Raw genomic sequence first — 21,157 nt, 5'->3', positions numbered from 1 at the left:
CCCACTCCCCTAGGACCCAGAAGCTATAAGACCGGAAATAGGAGCTCTTCCAAAGTCGCTTGAGGCTAGGTGGAAGCCTGGGAGAGTCCCAGCCATTCCCACGTCAGCATCCTTCTGGGCTAGAAGAGCGGGCAGCGCGGAGCCTACCGGGAGATGTAGTACTGAACGCGGCTCCGCGCCTGCGCCTTGAGCAGTTGCCGGTGAGCTTGGGAGAGCCGTGGGCGCAGAGGCGGTGAGTCCCGGAGTGGCCAGAGGGCGTGGCTGTCCCTGGGGCGCGGGCACGGGTAGCGGGGCTCCTTTCGCTGGCTGGGGCCACACAAACTGGCAAATTTCATATGTGCCCTGGGCGCCAGGCCCCAGGAGCAACGAGGAGCGGCGGGCCCCTATTCGTTCAGGGACCCCGCCGCCGCTCCCTGCGACCCGGCCAGGCCTTGCTGGGAGTCCTCCAGGACTGGGAGTGCCCATCTGGGTGGTCGGGCATCGTCATCTAGGAGCTTTGGGGGAACCACATCCCTAACACTAGCATCGGATTTTAAGCCAGCTTTTAGGCTTTTGGGGGACATGTCACGCCTGCCGTTTCCCAAAGCGCCCTCTTTTCTTACATTGCTTTACGGGTAGGCCCTGTGGGTGGATTCACTGAGAGAGAGAGAGAAACCACTGTTCCTTAAAGAAGTGAAATTTTCACTAGGTAGGGCCCAGGAAAGGAAACCTAGAGGGTCGCTTCCCCGGTAGACGTGGTGGAAGGTTTTGGGTCAGCCAGGGAAAGGCTAGCCAGCTGTGAGGCTGGAGAAGATTAACTGAGTGGGTCCACAGCCAAAAGACTGCAGATCCTTGGGTGTCCTCCAGCAACGGTTACACGCCCGGGCTCAGGAAACTAGAAGCTTCCTAGGAAGGAGCCTTGACCAACGAGAAACTTCACTTAAGTCTTTACCTTGTGCCAGGCACGCTGCTATTCACTTTCGGTGCCATTTGGTCCTTGAAGGATATTTTAATGAAGTTGATGCTATAACTATGTGTGTGTTGCAGTCAGGGGCATTTGGGTGTGAGGATTACACAGAAAATTATGCCTAACCCCTGCCACAGAAGCATAGGTCACTGTCCCGGTGACAGGAAGCATACATAGGTTACTGTCACAGTGATGGGAAGCATACATAGGTTACTGTCACGGTGATGGGAAGCATAGGTGACTGTCATGGTGACAGGAAGCATATATAGGTTACTGTCAGGGTGACGGGAAGCATGCATAGGTTACTGTCACCGTGACGCGAAGCATGCATAGATTACTGTCCCGGTGACGGGAAGCATACATAGGTTACCTGTCACGGTGACAGGAAGCATAGGTCACTGTCACGGTGACGGGAAGCATGCATAGGTTACTGTCACGGTGACGGGAAGCATACATAGGTTACCTGTCACGGTGACGGGAAGCATAGGTCACTGTCACGGTGATGGGAAGCATACGTAGGTTACAGTCACGAAGACGGGAAGCATAAGTAGGTTACTGTCACGGTGACGGGAGGCATAGGTCACTGTCAGGGTGACGGGAAGCATACATAGGTTACTGTCACAGTAACGGGAAGCATAGGTTCCTGCCCACAGTGACGGGTGATAAGGAGTCAGTTTCGGATCAATTGACTGAACGGGAGGAGAATCGGACTATTTTTTTCTTGACTCACATCAGAAATCTTAAATAAGACAGGTATATACGGTACTGCCTCAACAAATGCAGAGAGATGGGGGGGGTCCATAGTATACCTGTATGTACAGATATGGCCAACCCTGTGACCCCACAGATCACACTAAAATGTCTTGACACTTTTAGTTATTTCAGAAGTGTTGCATTATCCCTATTTTTTTTTTGAAATCTCCCTATAGGAAAAAAGACTTGGGATTAGACTGGGGATAGTGGGGGCATATAAAAAGGCAGTTACCTTTGTCATTGTAAGATATTAGCAAAGTGCTTCTGGTAATGTTATTTCCTGAGCACCTTAAATTTATGTGGCATAACTGAGAAAGTAAGTTGAATTTTTGGTTAAACTTAGAATACCATATGTTGTTATTATCATATTGGATAGCATGTTCTAGAGGATATGTGGGGAAGCTCTTGAGATTTTTAGAAATATTAGAAACTGATTGTGTCTATAGATGTTGTTCTGGGAGGTGCGTCCCCAGCTTCTATCTGACTTGCAAAACCGCCAGAAAAGACTGTGAAGTGCTCCTTTAAGTTTTTGTGGGAGAAAGCAAATCTAAGTAAGTTAAAGACGGTGAGTGTGCCATCTTGTAACTGTTGCTTTTTCTCCTTTTTATGTTTTCCTGTCTTCAGCTGTAGGTGGCTCCCCCAGATCATTACAGAGAGGAAAAACCTGGACTCTGAGCCATAGACCCCAGATACACTGTAAAACTCTCGAAGAGGTGATAGCTGTGGCCCTGGGTTGTGCAATCCAGGCCTCCTTGAACCAGGGCTCTGTCCTGCAAGAGTATGACACAGACTGTGAGGTCTTCCGCCAGCGCTTCAGGCAGTTCCAGTACACAGAAGCTGCGGGGCCTCATGAAGCCTTCAACAAACTCTGGGAGCTTTGTTGTCAGTGGCTGAAGCCAAAGATGCGTTCTAAGGAACAAATCCTGGAGCTGCTTGTGCTCGAGCAATTCCTAACCATTCTCCCCACAGAAATAGAGACCTGGGTGAGGGAACACTGCCCAGACAATAGAGAAAGAGTTGTGTCCCTCATTGAAGACTTGCAGAGAGAGCTTGAGATACCAGAACCACAGGTGAGAAAAAAAAATGTGGAGTCTCTGTTCTTAGGGGAACAAAAAGAGGTACCCAGGCCAGGGGTCTGTAGCCATCATTTTGACTCTGATTCCACAGCCCCAAAACTTCTCCAGAGACTTTTCCAGGGTTCTCTTCTGCTGGAATCAGCATGTGGGTCTGAGATTCTCCCCTGTATCTGACCCCATGCCCTCTCTAGGACACACATATGAGAATGCCCCATTTGGTATTATTAAATGAAATTTGCAGACAGCATAGCTTATCTAGAAACATCAATTACAGTTATCCATACTCTGCTCTATGGCTTCCTAGCCAGTTCCTGTCATGGTATGATTGATTGTGACCACTAAGTTTCTAGGGGTTTTTACTTTGTTAATGACTTTCTTTTCAAAACAGAAGGAGGAGAGGATAGGGTGAATGTGGCCTGCACATTCTAAACTCTTTACTATTGTTTCTTTCCAGAATGATCTGGCTGGCATTGAGTCAAGTAGAGTCTAGAGAGAGTACAAGGAAGGCAGCGCAGTTTAGTGTAAACTGATATGCATTTCTCCAGTGCATGTGATCACTGCATGGGAGGACATGAAGTGGTCACATGCCAACCCCTCTGCTTTCAATTACTGTGATGGGACAGTCAGGAATTCTGAGCAAGGCTCCAGTGCTATGAGCAGTGTTGTCCCTGGTGATGTGATTGTACAGAGTGGCCAAAAAATCAGTTCTTGGTAAAGGAAAAGAAAATCTGTGGTTTTCTCTGGTTCGCACAAAAGTTCTAAACTAATAAATGTGCAAAAGCTGTTCAGTTTCTGCCTGATCACCAGGATGTGGTTCATACTAGGTTCTTTTTCTCTACATGAAGATTTGAAGAAGGAGTCCCATGTTTGGGAGAGTGTAGGAAGAGCTCTGATTGTAAGTGATGTGCCCATTGCTGGCCCATTAAATTCCAGTAGCACCGGCTGCCCGCATATTGCCTTGTATTCAGTACCACCCCTGGACGCTTCTGCTAGGGAAACCATCAGTGAACACAGGGCAAGCTGAACACAGGGCACTTTTCCCAGAAGGCAATAGCAAGAGCTTCTGTCTGACATTCACAATCTCTGGGGCTTGGGACACAGATTACTAGAGCAGTTGGCTTCACTGCAAGTAGTGGCTTGCCTAGGAAATCACCAAGGTCCCTGCATCCCTAGGATGTAGTTTTCATTACTTTCCTTAGCTTCCTGGTTTGGGTGAAAATAGATGATTTTTGTCTTTGGGAGGTCTGGGCATCTCTGCACATCTCTAGAGTTGCAAACCACTCCTGGCACTTGATCACTTAAATGCACTTAACAGTGCAGCTGGATCAGCTGTGAGCACACTCCCCAGAGACTTTGTATGAAGGAAAGAGCAGGTGGAATAACTCACTAGGAATTATTTGTGTTGATTACTATTGAAATCCTGATACTTTGTAGATGTTGTAATAAGGCCATCCTGGTACAGTCAACTTACCTGTTGTTGGTTGATGGTTGGTTGGTTGGTTGGTTGGTTGGTTTTTTTTAATGCATTGCCTCCCAGAACCCCTGGAGACCTTAAAGCTACATCTGTGGCTCATGGTACTGTTGGTGAGGAATGGCTGACTTTGAAAGTGGTAAACTGGCTTTAGTTCCAGTGGAGTCTCAACTCGGGAGTGATGTGTGTGGCCTCTCTCTCAGATTGACATGGATGACATGCTCTTGGAAGAACTGGCACCAGTTGGAACAGTACCCATGCCATCCACCTTGCACCTGGAGGCACCTGCGCTCCAAGTAATGGAACCTGTCCAGGAGCCCCCGGTGCCAGATGCCTGGATGCCACAAGCAGGGCCACAGGAGCTGAGCTACAGTGCTAATGGTGAATGCCAACCCTTTCTGGACCCTGGTAAGACACGACTTTTCTTTTCATTCTGGGTTTGTGTTTGAGAGCTAAAGAACTGGGAAGGTTTTGGTTTGAGTTAGAAATATGAATCCCCCAATGGCCCTGAACCACTGCCATAAAGAAGTGGAGGGCTGAGAACAGGAGGTAGATATCTTTTTCTAGGTCCCCCAGTGCAGTGAGTGATGCGCATCGGATCGAGTGGCCTTGGGAGTTGGGTATAGTGATGGCCTTGCCCAAGAGACTTTTCACCAAGAATGTTATTTGGGAAAACCTCTTGTGGGAGTTCGGATCCTCTGGTGAAAACACAGTTGTTCACCAAGTTTTGAGCCTGTGATGTGAGGTAGAGGGAGGGCAAGTTAGTTCCTTTTATGGCATGCAAAGTCCCATTTTAGAAGAGGACTTTGCAACATGCTTCCTTCAGATCCTTAAAAAGGGTGCGGTTCTTTATAGAATAAGGTGAAAAAATGTCAATTTCACCATGCTGTGGTGGCACATGTCTTTATTCTCAGCACTTGGGAGTCAGAGGTAGGCGGATCTCTCTGAGTTCGAGGTCATCCTGGTCTACAGAGTGAGTTCCAGGACAGCCAAGACAATACAGGGAAACCCTCTCTCAAAAAGCAAAACAAAAAAGGTCAATTTCATAAAACCCCTGACTAGAATGGTATTTTTAGAATGTGGTGAGGAGACCTCAGGCATTAGTTTAATACAGATAAATGAAACACACACTAGTGTTTGAAGCTCACTGACTCTGGCATAACAGGCGAGTTCTAGAAGGAGCTAGGTCCAGTAGAGAAACGCAGCTGGGCCCTGTAGCCTTTGTGCCCTTGTGTTTCCCTTCCCTTTGGGGTTCTCTGCTCCATTTCTCCCCTCACTGGCTCATGTGTGGCTGGAACCCTGACTCCTGGGGGTGGTGCATTTTGAACATGTTGGCACTTGAACTAAACTGGGTAACACTGAGACAGCAAAAGCAAACAGCAAAATGGAAATCAGTGAGAACAACCCAAGTTACCAAAGCAAAGTGCCTGATGCATGAGTAACTAGCAACAGCTAAGGCCTAGAATTCCTTTTTACAATTCCGTATTATTAATTCAGCCAAGATTAGGAGCACCTGAAAAGAACCAGACCAGACACTGGGAAATTGTTGATGCACAAAGCAAAAAAGCAGCCTTCGCCATTCTGGAGCTCCAAGTCTGGTGGGCAGTTGACACATTCCATGTATGATATGGAAAGTAATCCTGGAGGGCATAGGTGACAATGAAGCACATTGAGAGACACCTTACCACCAGTTAAGAGAACTGACTCCAGGAGGAGGGGTTAGGGGGAATGCCTATGGGAAGGGACCAGGATGGGCTTGCTGAGTGAGAGCCGCGCATACAGGGGGGGAGAGGACTCTGAGCAGAAACACTAGGGCCAGAAAGAACACCTGCATCTGCACTGGGAGGGACCGACTGGAGTACGAGCCAAGTTGGTGATCATGGAGAGGAAAAAGCAATTTCAAAAATATTCAGCCTATGTGAAACATAAGACTTGTGACTGACTGACTGGTTACTGAGTAATGAACGAGAAAGGTGAAGGATGCAGCCTAAGTCTCTGGCCTTTGACCTGGGTAGATGGGAATGTCACTCATTGGTATGGAGAACTCAGAGGGAGACTGGCTTTCAAAGGTCAAGATAAGGTATGACCACACCAGGCCAGAATAGTTTTAAATGATGGTAAGAAAGAAAAAAGAAACACTGTAAAGTCCATACTTACACATATTGGTTGAAGCAGAACTATATAATATTATTGTTTATATTCTAGTATTTATATTGCCTTCATTTCATAGTCTGTTGAGAAGTTTAAATTTAGCTGGGCGATGGTGGCTCATACCTTTAATCCCAGCACTCGCAAGGCAGAAGCAGGCAGATCTGAGTTTAAAGCCAGCCTGGTCTACAGAGTGAGTTCTAGGTCAGCCATGGGTACATAGAGAAACCCTATCTTGAAAAACAAACAAACAAAAAAAAAACCCAAAGTTTAAATTTTTGTACATATATGTTTGTAATTAATTTTAGAACTTAGCCATCCTACTCAGTTATAAGTCTATATACTCATTCTGATTTTGCATGTGATTTCTTTCTTATCTCAATATTGCACATATATAATCGCAGAGCAGTAGTATTAATATTATTAGTCATATTCATTTTCATACTTTCTAAAACACAAGTTTCTATCTCACTCAGTCCCAAAGCCATTCAGTCTCAAAAAACACACATAGGCTTATATTAATCATAAACTGTTTGGCCTATTGCTTATGTTTATTACTAACTAGCTCTTATGACTTATATTCCCTCATAATTCTTGTCTTTGTTTAGCCATGTGGCTTGGTACCTTTTCTCAGTGAGGCATTCTCATCTTGCTTCCTCTGCATCTGGCTAGTGACTGCATCTCTGCCTTTTCTCTTCCCAGAATTCTCCTAGCCTGGTTGTCCCACCTATACTTCCTCCAAGGCTACTGGCTAGTCTGTGTTTTATTAAACCAATATGAGTGACAAATCTTTACAATGTACAAGAGCATTATCCCACAGCACATTGACATTCAGTGTATTTTTAAAAACAGGTATAATGTATTAATGAAGCAAGTATTAAATAAAAATCGGAAGAAATTAGCCTGTTTAAAATGATATAAAATGGTGCAAGACTTATTATCACATTATTTATTTAAAAGTTACTTAAAGTTTTGATTTTTAAAAAAAATAAAAGCATCTCAATATTTTGCATGATAATCATTTTGGAAATTGAGTGAAAGATCATAAGATAATGGTTAGTGGGGAAATAAATGTAAAAGTTATATATGAATTTGAGTTTATCTGAAAATCTGGACCATATCCCCTGTTGGTAAAAAATGAACTTTTGGAGGATATAAGTACTGCAATTTATAATAAAATAGTCCCACACTAGCCCAGAATGGAGTATAATAAAGGTTTATTTATTTAGGGGTAGTCTCACATAAAAAGCAGTGACCAGTAGTCCTCTGCGTGAGCAGGGAACTAGAACCAAATCCAGCAGCCAACGAGTCTCATGTGCCCCTATATCTGCATATATAGTACATATGACTATGGCCAAAGTGGGCCAGCCTCCCAAAGGCCATTGGCTGAAGGAGTTTCCACAGCACCTCCCCATTTTGTCTAAATAAGAGTTCCAAACCCAATACAAAACTATATATAATAGGAAAAAATATCAAGTATAAAAATTAGAATTACAACAAGCATAAACAATATCAAGCAAGAAACATATGCTAAATGTTTTAATAGTTATCCTATTCTAAGCAGCCTAAGTCTTATATTAGAAATGGCTTGGTTAAGTCATGAGAGGAAAGTAACTATGGCTATCTAGTCTTCAACCCCATAAAAGTCCTGAAAAGGGAAATAATATTACTTGAGTAAACAGGAAGCACAATCAAGCAACTTCCAAAAGGTGTAAGAAATGACAGAGATAACAGACTACCTGGGCAATCACCCAAAGTCTCATTTGCAACACTGGAGCAACCATCTTTGGCTAAGGTCTAAAGTATCTGACAGACCATTTTCAGAAGCAGGAAAATTTTCAAAACTGTCTTACCCTGTTTTGGCAAGGTTTGACAGTCTTTTTGCTTGTATTCTGCTTGTCCAGTCTGGACGCCATGCATTTTGTCAGCAGTTGAGCAGGGGCAGTTCTTTGTTCAAAGGCCAGTTTTACCAAGAAAACAAACTCCAAGTGGAGTGTCTTCAGTGCCCAACATTCTCTCAGGAATAGATTGGTGCTGCCAGGAGCAAATGTGTCTCACATCAACAGAATACTAAGTTATTTAAATGCCATGTTTTACAGCTCTTTGAAGTGGATGAAGATTATCTATCTATGCAGAATATAATCTGTATGTAACTAAAGTACCTGACTAGTATAACCATAAGTATGACAAACAAGGATGACTATTGTTCTATAATTCTTAATACCTATATAGCTTAAAGACTAAGGCTTTATATTAAAATAGTAAAAAAAACTTTAAACAACTGTGAAGCAAATTGGGACAGTGACCTCCAAATGTAAACAATATATAAATATTTTGATCAGAGGTAGAAATGTATAGTGCAATATGATAAATATATTCCAAAATTGTATCAGTATACAAAGTATCTTAAGCAGAGGTAGAAACATGTACGCATACAATATGATAAAATAACTTTGCATAGGTACACAAATGTTGTAAAAAGAAATAGGAGAATATTCAATATAACAAATATAATTTGAATTTGTATCAATATACAAGAATCTATACCAATATAAGTTTTCTATAAATAATAGCTTACAAGTATTCTCACTATCACTATTATTATTAGTGTGAGTAAGCTCACACTAATCTACCTATTATCCCATCCAATTCCTTTTTTGCCTTAAGATATCCCTTATCCTACTTAATTTCCACCCCCAACTGTATACCACTTATAATCAACCCCAATAAATGTCCCTAACCCTGAGGACAAACTTTGTTGGGAGAGGGAACGTCGTTTTCTAGAATTACTTCCTGCTCTCATGGGGGTGATTTATTTCTATGGGATCCTGTAAAAAGTAAAATGATGGTTAAGTTCTAAGATTACTGTCTGGTGTAATTGCAAATAATTTCTGAGTAGTCAGTAGGGCTTTTTGAAGTTATGTATATGTATAGGAGTCATTTAATCATAGTCACTAACCTATTGCCACATTCGTTAATTGCAAAATTAAGAACTTAAATGCAAACTACAAATAGAGCTAACAAAGACAAAAGCTTTAAGAATCCCTCATTGCCAGGTGGTGGTGGTGCTCGCCTTTAATCCCAGAATGTGGGAGGCAGAGGCAAGCGAATCTCTGTGAGTTCAAGGCCACCCTGGTCTACAGAGCAAGTTCCAGGACATCCAGGACTGTTACACAGAGAAACCCTGTCTCAAACAAACAAACAAAGAAAAAATCCCCACATTTGGGACTGGAGAGATGGCTGAGTGCTTAAAAGCTTAACTTTATGCCTGACACCCTAGAACTTTGGAATACTGTAGACTATCTGCAGTCAGAAAGAAAAAGGGTAAGGAGGCACTAGGCCTGGGTGCTTAAACTGTATCATATAAACTATAATTAGTGCCTCGCAGCTAGAACACATTTTCACTTGCCTAAGCTTTGGATTTTTTGACTCAGTTAATGAGATTTCACTCTGAGTACATGAAAGATGCCAAAGAACACACCAAAAGATTCTTTTTCTTTTATTGTTTTGTTTTGTTTTTAGAAACAGGTTTTCTCTGTGGAACAGTCCTGGGTGTCCTGGAACTCTGTAGACCAGGCTGGCCTTGAACACAGAGATCCTCCTGCCTCTGCCTCCGGAGTGCTAGGATTAAAGGTGTGCACCACCACCGCCCAACCTAATTTTAAAAAAAAAATGTGTGTATGTCTGTGTGTGGATGTTTGCGTGTGAGTGCAGGTGCCCATGGAGGCTGGAAGAGGGTGCTGGAGTCCCTGAAGCTGTAGTTACAGATGGTTGTGAACACCTGACGTGAGTGTTGGGAACTGAACACTCATCTCTGAAAGAGCTGTGCGTGCTCATAACCACTGAGCCATCTCCCTAGCCTGAGAAGATTTTTTTTCTTTTCTTTTTTTTTTTTTTTTTGGTTTTTCAAGACAGGTTTTCTCTGTAGCTTTGGGCCTGTCCTGGAACTAGCTCTTGTAGACCAGGATAGCTTTGAACTCACAAAGATCTGCCTGCCTCTGCCTCCTGAGGGCTGGAATTAAAGGCGTGTGCCACCACCACTTGGCTCCTGAGAAGATTTTTTTTAATAAAACAAGTTTATGTTTATTTATTTTGTGTGTGTGCATGTGTTGATGTCCATGCATGTGTGAATGTCAGAAGAGAGTTTGCAGGAGTCACTTTTCTCCTAGCGTGTGAGTTCCTAGTGTCAAACTAGACCTTCATGCTTGTGGGCAAACTGTTTTACCTGATGAGCCATCACTAGCTGAGAAGGCTATTGTGAATTAAATCTCTTTAGAATTCCCTGTTCCATTAAATGTTAATATAGGTAATATCTAATGCCCGGCTATAGTAATGATACCTCATAGAGCAGTGCACCTTTAGTAACATGATCTTTGCTAAGTGGAGCTTAGTAAAATGATTGGCTGAACATTAGTGAAGGATCTCTTTCTTAACCTCCAATTGTTTTATATCATCACACTCCACTATATTATTTCTTTTGTACCATAGTCTACAACTGTAAATCGCCTCTGAAGTTTAGCAGCTTAAAGGAGAAAATGAAAAGAGGGGGGTGCTTTTAAAAAATATAGACTTTCTATGAGCCAGGAATTTCCAGAAGATTTACAATGTTTCTGGCTCGGTCTCTGTGAGCTAGCAGAACCCTCAGTTTCTTGCTAAGGGGACTTCTCCATATGCGTGTCCTCAAGACAGGCTTCTCTCATAGGAGATGATCTAAAAGAAAGCAAGACATGTGCCACAATGTTGTTGGTAACCCAGTCACACACCGTCACTTCTGCAATTTTCTCTTTAGAACAAAGTCACAGATCCACCCACGCTTAAAGGGGAAAAACATCTCACTCGATGACTGTAAAATAATTTGATGACTTAGCTTATTTGAAAACAACCCATTCTTTCTTGCATTTAGAAATTGGATCCATTTTCAACAATGATTTAATAGCATGTGAGGGCGGGACGCCATTTACTTGTGTGTAGTTATCTAGCTGTGATTTCATTAAAAGCCTAAAAGTAAAAAGCCTCTTATTTTGCACTGAATGTGCTTATGACTGAAGGCCCATAGGTTTAGTTTACCGTTGGACTGATTGTTGGACATTGGTTCTCAAGAAAGGACTGCATTTACATTTTGTAGATTGCTGTTGTTTTTATTAAGTTTTACAGTCAGCTCACTGTGAGGATTGTGTTACGTCTGAAGATAGTTTGGAGAATACTGCTGTATTAATGATACTGTATTTTATGAAGCCTGAACCTGAAATGTGTTTCTATTTATTTGGACTTTCTCAGGTGTTTTCAACAGTGTTTTAGAGTTTTCAAAGTATAAATTTTACACTGAGCTTATTAAATTATTTTAGTCATATTAATGTTATCATTAGTGGGATTATCTTATTCAGTGCATTTTGGATTGTTCTTTGAAAATATATAGAAATGCTATTGATTTTTCCATATTGATCATGTAGCCTACAAACATACTTGCCTTGTTTATTATGATAGATTCTTTAGGGTTTCCTGTATATGTATAAAATTATGTCACCTATGAAAGGTAATAGTTTTGTATCTTTTGTTGTGTAGTTTCCCTTTAGAACAATATTAAATTGAAGTAGTAAAAGTACATCCTTGTCTTGTTCCAGGTCTGGGAAGAATTTTATTTCTTCTTTCATTATTACTTTTATATTAGGTATGGGGGCTTTCATAGATAGAATATATCAAGTTGAGGAGATAATTTTTCTCTTCCTACTTTGAGTTTTTTTTTAATTTGGGTAGCAATATTTTTGGATATATCTTATTAATTAATTGTTCTTTTACTCACTATAAAATGATACCCTTTATAAATAGTAAGTTTTGGGTTTCAGTATCTGAGTTGTCTAGCTGTCTTATGAATAATAATTATAAAACATTCCCTTTAATATCTTGGAGGCAGAGGCAGGCAGGAGGATCTCTGTGAGTTCAAGACCAGCCTGGTCTGCAGAGTGAGTTCCAGGATAGCTAGAGGTGTACAGAGAAACCCCGTCTTGAAAAACAAATGAAAGCAAACAGGGAGTGCAAAACTCCAGCAGGAGCTCTGCCTTTCCACTGAATTGTGTAGTCCGCTCAGATCTAGCCTGGTCAGTATGTAGTTGGAGTTACAGATGCCATTTTATTTAGTCTTCTATATAACTCTCTTCTCTCTCACACATGCACTGCTTTCTCTTGTGTTAAGTGAATATAGTGTAGCACTTTGCTTTAATGAACATTCCCTGTATCTAAGTTAGTTCTTAAGTAGATGATTACAGCTCCCCATTTATGCTTAAACTTATCATCAGTTCAGAGTTATATTAACAATGTCATTAAATACAGAAACGTTAGTGCTATATAGGTCTATATTCTTTACTTCTGTATTAGAATCATATTCTCAAACCTGGTATAAGCCCCACAGTACATTGCTATAATTATTACTCCACATGGTTTTCAGGATTTTAAAAAGAAATGAATGAGAAAGGAAAACAAATTACAGCTTTTTTAGCTTTATTGTCATGTACGGTTTTATTTCTTTAGAAGGATTTGAGCAGGCAACTCTAGTCATTTCTTTACCATGTACCAAGTTTTCTCTCACGTGCCTCATATGTGGTGCTGTTGACAAATACAGTACCTTCCTACATGGCATAGAACTTGTTTTCTCAAATGTTTGAGTCAAAAGAAACAGACTTTTTGATTTATAATGTCTTTTCCAATTATATGCTACTTTTATTTGTGCTATTTTTTCATGCGGCTTCAAGTTACGTTCTCAGAATCTCTCACTTTCAGACTGAGAGATTACCCTTTTTTAAAAACATATATAGCTATTTTCAGGCAAGTCGGCTAGCAGTGAATTCTGTTTTGTTTTTCAGGGATATCTTTATTGCATGTTCATTTGGGAAAGACAGAATTCTTGAATATAGGATTCTTTTTCCTTCCTTTTTATTTATTCATTTACGTATTTATATTTTATATGCATTAATGGTTTGTCTACATGTCTGTCTGTGTGAGGGAGGGTGTCAGCCCCTGGAACTAGGGTTACAGACAGTTGTGAGCTGCCATGTGGGTACTGGGAATTGAACTCAGGTCCTCTGGAAGAGCAGCCGTGCTCTTAACCACTGAGCCACCTCTCCAGCTCACTTTTCATTTTTCTTTAAGCACTTTGACTCTGTCACCCCACTGCGTTTTAGCCTCTTGTTTGTAATGGAACTCACAGTTTCATTTCAAACTAAATTGGTATAATTAAATCTTTATTTGACTAATTTGGGGTTTAACGTCTTAGTAAATTTGCTTGCTACTAACCTTAAAACTTTTATTACATTCATTTATTTGTATGTGTGTATATAAAAGTTCCTGGAATTGACTTTAAGTCACTGAGTTTGGCTGCAGGGGCCTTTACCTGCTGAGCCCTTATACTGCCCTCCTCTACTAACTTTAATCTAATCAGATTTAATCTCTATGTAAATAGTTCACTTGTAATTGGGGGTCATTTTTCTGATTTTTCAAGGTCTCTCTCTGTCTCTCTCTCTGTCTCTCTCTCTGTCTCTCTCTCTCTCTCTCTCTCTCTCTCTGCTTGCGGATCTTCTGTAATTATCCTACTTGGAATTCATTGACCTTCCTACGTATGTAGGGGAGTTCTTCTCAATATACTTTAGGGATTCTATCCATCATTTCTTTAACTATTTCCTCTGATGCCCTACAGAAATACCTGTCATTCCAGAGTGACCATGAAGAAGTTCTGTCAGACTGCTTTCTAATCCGTAGTTTATAGGGGGCTAGAAATCACTAAAATTACCCAGTCATCAACTTAACCTGGAGCACACACCACAGACAGCTCAACAGGTGAAGAGTGTCCTTTCCAAGTGCCTCAGTTGGCCTAAACCTCTCGTAGGCAGCTCTGCTGGTTTCTGTGTCTTCCAGGCCACTGCTCTGCTCTCAGAGTCTTCTTTGCAGCTTGCCTGGTCTGAGAGTCTTCTTTGCAGCTTGGCTTGTTTACTCCTAGAATGAAGGGGCCCAGTGAATCTGGTCAGTTTCAGTAACTTTCTAGAGTTTTTTTTTTTTTGAGTTTCTAGACTTTTTTTGAGTTGTTTGCCTTCTGTCTTAAAGGCTTCCCTGCAGAACGAAGTGTTCATTTTTTAGAGGAAACTGCTATACAACACATTTAAATTACAGTTATTACAGTATATTATCTAAAAATACCATTGCCTTAAAAATATAAGATATGCTTGTGAACATAAAAATATACACCTACTGGAATGTGGAATGTAGTCCAGGCAGACCTAGAAACTAACTATGGAGCCCATATTGGCTTTTTTTTTGAGGCAGGGTTTCTCTATGCAATAGTCCTGACTGTCCTGGAAATCTCTCTGTAGACCAGGCTGGTCTTGAACTCATACAGATCTGCCTGTCTCTGCCCCCAGAGTGCTGGGATTAAAGGTATGCGCCACCACTGCCCACCCATATTGGCAGTCTTTCTGCCTCAGGCTCCAAGGTGCTGCAGTTAGTCATGAGCCAGCACAGCTGGTTGACCATCACACTTTTACAAACATCTGGTCACTTGTCCTTCTGTTGATTTCATTACTAATTCTTTTGCTGTTTTTTTTCTCTTTTTTCTTTCTTTTTAGTTTTTTTATATATACACTGGATAGTAATCCTCTAAGATGAATAGCAAAGATTTACCCATTCTTTAAGCTATTTCATTACTATTGTTTTCATTACTGTTCAAAGGATTTTTTTTAACTTAATAGGATCCCACTGGCCTGTTCTTACTATTATTTTCCAAGATTTGGAGTTCATTTCTGAAAGGTTTTACTAATACCTATATCAGGACATATTTCACCATGGTTTTTTTTCTGGTAGTTTAAAAGTATCAGGTCTAACATTAAAGTCTTTGATTTTTTTCTTTCTCTTTGGAGACAGGTTTTCTTTGTGTAATCCTGGCTGTCCTGGAACGCTGGGATTAAATGTATGTGACACTACTGCCTGACTTCTTTGAGCCATTTTAAATTAATTTTTAATCGAATTATTAGTAGGGATAAAGTCTTAATCATGGGCATGTAGAAGTTGGGTAGTGGTGGTGCACACCTTTAATCCCAGCATTTGGGAGGCAGAGGCAGACATATCTCTGTGAGTTTGAGGCCAGTCTGGTCTACAGAGTGAGTTCCAGGACTGCCAAGGCTACACAGAGAAACCCTGTCTCAAAAAAAAAAAAAACAGAACAAAAAGTAGCATTTACATGTAGATAAATTCTGTTTTCCAGGTACCATTTGTTGAGGAGACTATTTTTTTCCTCCAAGTTTTATTTTTGGCAACTTTGTCAGTATGGTTCTGTAGTATAATTTGAGGTCAGGTTTGATGCCTCTGGCATTCTTCTTTTCAGTGAGAGCTGCCTTCGCTGTTTGTATCCTTTGTGCTTCTGCATGAAATTTAGGGCCGATTTCTAGTTCTCTGAAGAATGTAGTTTGAATTTTGAAGGTTGGTTACACTCTACCACAGACCACTTTGGGCGACAGTGCTATTTTTACAATTTTAATTCTGCTACTTTGTGAAGTTCCTCAGTCTTCTAGTATATTCCTCTGATTCTTTCATACATGTTTTGTAGTTATATTATAGAGGAATTTTGCCTCCTTGGTTAGATTTATTCCTAGGTACTTAAAAATATTCTATTGTTAATTATGTGTGCATTTGGGGCACATGAATACAGTGCCTGCAGAGGCCAGAAGAAGGCATCAGATCCCCCAGACCTGAAGTTACAAGCAGCTGATGTCTTCTGATGTGAAGTGCAGAGACGTACTGCTTTTGCCATTTCTCCAGCCCCTATTCCTGGTATTTTTTATGGTATACTAGATGGCATTGTTTTTTCTGATTTCTTTCTCAAGGTCAAGTTTTATATTAAAAAAAAGTTACTGGATCTTCTTTGTTGATTTTGTATCATGCCTGTTTGCTGAAATTCTATCAGATCTTTGATTCTTCTATCTTAGGGTCTAAATACAAGAATTTATCTTCAAATAGGGATATTGGGCTTCATCCTGTTCTGTTTGTTTCACTTTTATTTCTTTCTCTTGTCTTGCTGCTCTGGCTAAGATTTCAGGTGCTATATATTAAGAGTAGTGAGAAAGGCTAGCATAGAACTTTCAGAGGCTTTGGTTAAGTCTTTTCCAGCAGCCAGCTGATTGGCTGTCTGGTCTAACACTTCCTAGATTAGTTAGTGGGTTTTCCTGTGGGTTTCGGGAGACAAATAAATGTAGGTAGCTTTGAATCCTGGAGCAGTTCAGGGGAGACCTTAAGTACTGCAGCATGATTACGTGGTGGGAAGTAGGGAAACTTCGGCCAGTGCCGGGATGCTATGCAAAGTCCGTGTTTCATGTCAAGGTTGACTTTTGCATACTGGAGAAGACTGCATTTTCTAAGTTTCTCCTTTTCTTTACTCCAGCCCCTGCCCGCTACTGTGCTATTACCATGTACAAGGATGCTCTTTCTTGTCCTCTGTTCTACTCTCCAGAAAGATTTGCATTTTCTCATATCTCTGCCTTTCCACCAACAACTAACACCAGCTACCTCAAGGGTAGTTAGCTCCTCTCTGTTTCAGTCCTATTCCCAGGAGAACTTGGCAGTGGTTGGGTGGGTATACTCTGCCATCTTGGACTGTTACCTGAATCAGTATTTTACACATTAGCTTGTTAGTCTCTTCCCAGTTTTAGTGTGTGCCCTCTGTTTCCTCGCAGCAGCTTTCCTTTGGGGTGTGACCCTCAGCTTTTTTGTCTACCCCATATTATCCCTTCATATTATCTTAACTTTGAAATCGAAACAAAAATCAAATAGCAAATTTTGAAGTACGTATCTTCTTTTTGAGGCAGGTCTCACTCTGTAGCCAAGGTTGACATGGAACTTGAAATCCTTCTGTCTGAGCCTGGAATTATAGCATGCACTGTCAACGCCCAGCACAGGAATCCATTTGAGCTCCCTATCTTTCATTTGTTAGTCTTAAAATTGAAACATATGGTTTCTTCTTGATAAAACAAACAAGGAATTTCTGTCCATTTCTCATGCCTTAATCTAAAATACAAATTAGTATTTGCCTGCATGTGCCATTTTAATAATTCTAACATTTAACCATCAGCCTATTTGTTAGCTCATTTCTGTACCAAATGTTCCTGTAGAGAAGTATACTTGGCCAGCAATGAGGAGGATGGAGAAAAAGAAACAGGAAAAATAGGGTGCCAATGAAGGCTGAAATGGTGGGAAACCAAGTAGTACTTAAGATGTTGGGCAGAAAGACCCACCTCTGCCAAAGCTACTTTGGGGTTTGATCCTCAAAAACACATCTATCTTATAGTTGCTAAATTTAAGTGTAATAATAAACACAGAGATAATGAATTTTAAAAAGATGTTGGGAAGAAACACTACCTAGCAGTTCATTTGGGTTATTTATTTTGAACTGCCCTTTCTAGACTTCTGCTGACACATAAAGACTACCTTTTGCTGCTGCCAATTAAGTACAATACAATGGAAATGTTTCTGTGAAGGGATCAAGTGAGCTTATTCCAGTAAGCAATTTCCTAACACGTGTGTTCACAGCACTCTTCTCCGACACCTGTGTTCACACCACTCTTCTCCGACACCTGTGTTCACACCGCTCTTCTCCGACACCTGTGTTCACAGAGCTCTTCTCCGACACCTGTGTTCACACCACTCTTCTCCGACACCTGTGTCTACGCGGCTCTTCTCCAACACCTGTGTTCACACCACTCTTCTCTGACACCTGTGTTCACAACACTCTTCTCCGACACCTGTGTTCACACTGCTCTTCTCCGACACCTGTGTTCACAGTGCTCTTCTCCAACACCTGTGTTCACAGTGCTCTTCTCCGACACCTGTGTTCACACCATTCTTCTCTGACACCTGTGTTCACACCACTCTTCTCTGACACCTGTGTTCACACCACTCTTCTCTGACACCTGTGTTCACACCATTCTTCTCCGACACCTGTGTTCACACCACTCTTCTATGACACCTGTGTTCACACCATTCTTCTCCAACACCTGTGTTCACAACACTCTTCTCTAACACCTGTGTTCACACCACTCTTCTCCAACACCTGTGTTCACAGTGCTCTTCTCTGACACATGTGTTTACACCGCTCTTCTGGGCACATATGTTATATCACTCTTCTCTGACATGTATGTTGATACCACTCTTCTCTGACATGTATGTTTAGACCACTCTTCTTTCACATGTATGTTTACACTCCTCTTCTTTGACACATGTTTACAGAACTCTTCTTTGACACGTATGTTTAGACTGCTCTTCTTTAAGCACTCAATAACAGTAATTCCCAGTTTTTAGTATACCAACATTCTATGAAGATTTACTCCATAGTTTATCTCTAGCATAAATAAATGTATTATCAAAATAGATACAGAGCTAAATGCATTGCTTTTAGCACATGATTCATTCACCTGAGATCACAAAAAGATGGCCTTCTCAACTGTTGTTTTGTTCTTATCTTTTCAAAAGACTCTTCTAAGTGACTCCAGATGAAGGAACAATTTGGGGAGGATATGAGTATTTAGAGGCTATATATCCATGTAGTCAGCCTATATGCTAGAAAAACCCTTGATGAACCACACTGTCATGCTTCTCCCTTTTGCTTCTGTGACCAGGTTATCAGTTACCAAAGCTTGACATGAACTTCCCATTGGATCATAGAGAAGAGTCATGGGTAAAAGAATTACAGGATCCCAAAGATATGAAACAATTGCTTGATCCCAAGATTGGTAAGTAATGGTTCCTTTCTGGTCCTGGGAAGGAGGGGAAAAAAGCGCAGTAATGGGGGTGAGGAGCATGGAAGTGTGTCTAGGCATTTCTATTCACTATTTACTTTCCTCCACTGATTCTCTTTTCCGAACACAGTGACATCTTCAGTTTCTATTTCTTCTCAGGTTTTGAGATGGGGCTAGAAAATGAAGAGGATCCTTCAAAAGAGAAAAAACTGGAAGATATGTACCCTTTTGTGGTAACTTTAGAAGGGAATGCTCTCCATGGTCCCATCCTGCAGAAAGACTATGTGCAGTTAGAAAACCAGTGGGATCCACCCCCAGAAGATTTACAGACAGACTTAACCACACTTGGAGACCCTCAGAACCCCACTCTAGGAGAGACACCTGAGACCTCCAATTTGGAAGAACCTCTCAGCCCAAAGCCTCCAAAGAAAAAGAGTCCTGGAGAGAAACCTCACCGATGTCCTCAGTGTGGAAAATGCTTCGCTCGGAAGTCCCAGCTTACTGGGCACCAGAGAATTCATTCGGGGGAGGAGCCTCACAAATGCCCTGAATGTGGAAAAAGGTTCCTGCGGAGCTCAGACCTATATAGACATCAGCGACTTCACACCGGAGAGAGACCCTACGAATGTACTGTATGTAAAAAGCGGTTCACTCGGCGCTCACACCTTATTGGGCACCAGAGAACCCATTCTGAAGAGGAAACATATAAATGTCTTGAGTGTGGGAAAAGCTTTTGTCATGGATCGAGTCTTAAAAGACACCTGAAAACCCATACAGGTGAAAAGCCCCATAGATGCCATAATTGTGGAAAGAGTTTTAGTCGCCTGACGGCGCTCACTTTGCACCAGAGAACACACACGGAAGAGAGGCCCTTTAAATGTAGCTACTGTGGGAAAAGCTTTAGACAGAGACCGAGCCTTGTAATTCATTTGAGAATCCATACAGGGGAGAAGCCATACAAATGCACTCACTGTTCTAAAAGCTTCAGACAGCGAGCGGGCCTTATCATGCACCAGGTCACACACTTCAGAGGACTTCTTTAAGAACTCTTAAGGGAAGCAGGTCCTATGACAGTTACCATTGGAGCCTATAGGAGCTGTTTGTCTTAGAAGCCTTTTGTCTGAACTTATAAGTACAGGTTTGATGGTGCTGTTTTTAAAGCCCATCTTTCAAGGTGTAGGAGTTCTAGAGTGACTACCTATCCTTGCAGTTTTTCCGAATTTCATACATTCTGTCTTTTTTCTGTTGTTTAATTGCAATGGAAAGTTTTGATTCCAAGGCAGTTAACTGTATGATAAGCACAAAGCATAGACATGGTGGCAGTCGTTTAGAGATAGGACCAGCGTAATGGAAGCACAGCGTCTGCCGTCCCACTGCCACACCTCTCCCCTCCGGAGTTGCTGAAGGCAGCTGTGTGAGAGTGGCCACTCAGATAGACATGCCTCGTGTGACAAGAAATGAGGCAGTGAATTTTGTCTAACAATACAAACGTTTCAGGAGGATTAGGGAGAGAATGCCATTGGCCGAAGGAGCAAGCTTGTTTCCCTTTCCAGTCTTATGCTTAGAGCTGTGACATTGAGCTCGGACTTTTGCGGGGTTTGCTGCTCTGCTTAGCTGGCCATCTGGGGTAATGGGGACTCCAGTGGAGTTCTGTGCTTCTGACTGCTAGGTCTAGCAGAAGTAACTCACAGTTGAAGTTGTACAAGTAGAATCTCTCTTTATCTGGATGGACTGAAGAACAAGTATCGTGGCTTTTCGTTCTGCTTTGGTATTCTCTCACGTTTATTTCAGTGCTTTTGAAACTGTGTTCATTCTCTATTCAGTGTCTCCCTAAGTATGTGTCATAGAAAACTTCGTTCTGCAAATCTTTGTGGAAACTGCTTCTAGCTTTTGTCCTTCCTAGATTCATGATGCTCATCAGCATATGAGACTCTTGGAAAGGGCGTAGTTTAGTAAAGGAGGCTAAGGCACCTCTTGTAGCTCGGTGCTTTCCAAA

The 21,157-nt window shown here is 41.5% G+C and overlaps 1 protein-coding gene across 1 annotated transcript; it reads left to right on the top strand.

Moving 5' to 3' along the window:
- The first annotated feature begins 1,448 nt into the window (after positions 1-1,448).
- Positions 1,449-20,204, top strand: LOC121437492 (zinc finger protein 449-like). Its single transcript, XM_041637359.1, has 5 exons — positions 1,449-1,461; positions 2,324-2,769; positions 4,450-4,654; positions 19,042-19,155; positions 19,321-20,204. The coding sequence occupies exons 1-5, from the start codon at positions 1,449-1,451 to the stop codon at positions 20,202-20,204; spliced, it is 1,662 nt and encodes a 553-aa protein (XP_041493293.1).
- The last annotated feature ends 953 nt before the right edge of the window (positions 20,205-21,157 follow it).

This window comes from Microtus oregoni, unplaced genomic scaffold (assembly GCF_018167655.1).
Source record: "Microtus oregoni isolate MIOR12 unplaced genomic scaffold, Mior012 000052F_ref0000163, whole genome shotgun sequence".
Classification (NCBI taxonomy): Eukaryota; Metazoa; Chordata; class Mammalia; order Rodentia; family Cricetidae; genus Microtus; species Microtus oregoni.
The sequence above is the reverse complement of the archived record's forward strand: the minus strand, read 5'-3'. Positions and strand labels throughout refer to the sequence as shown.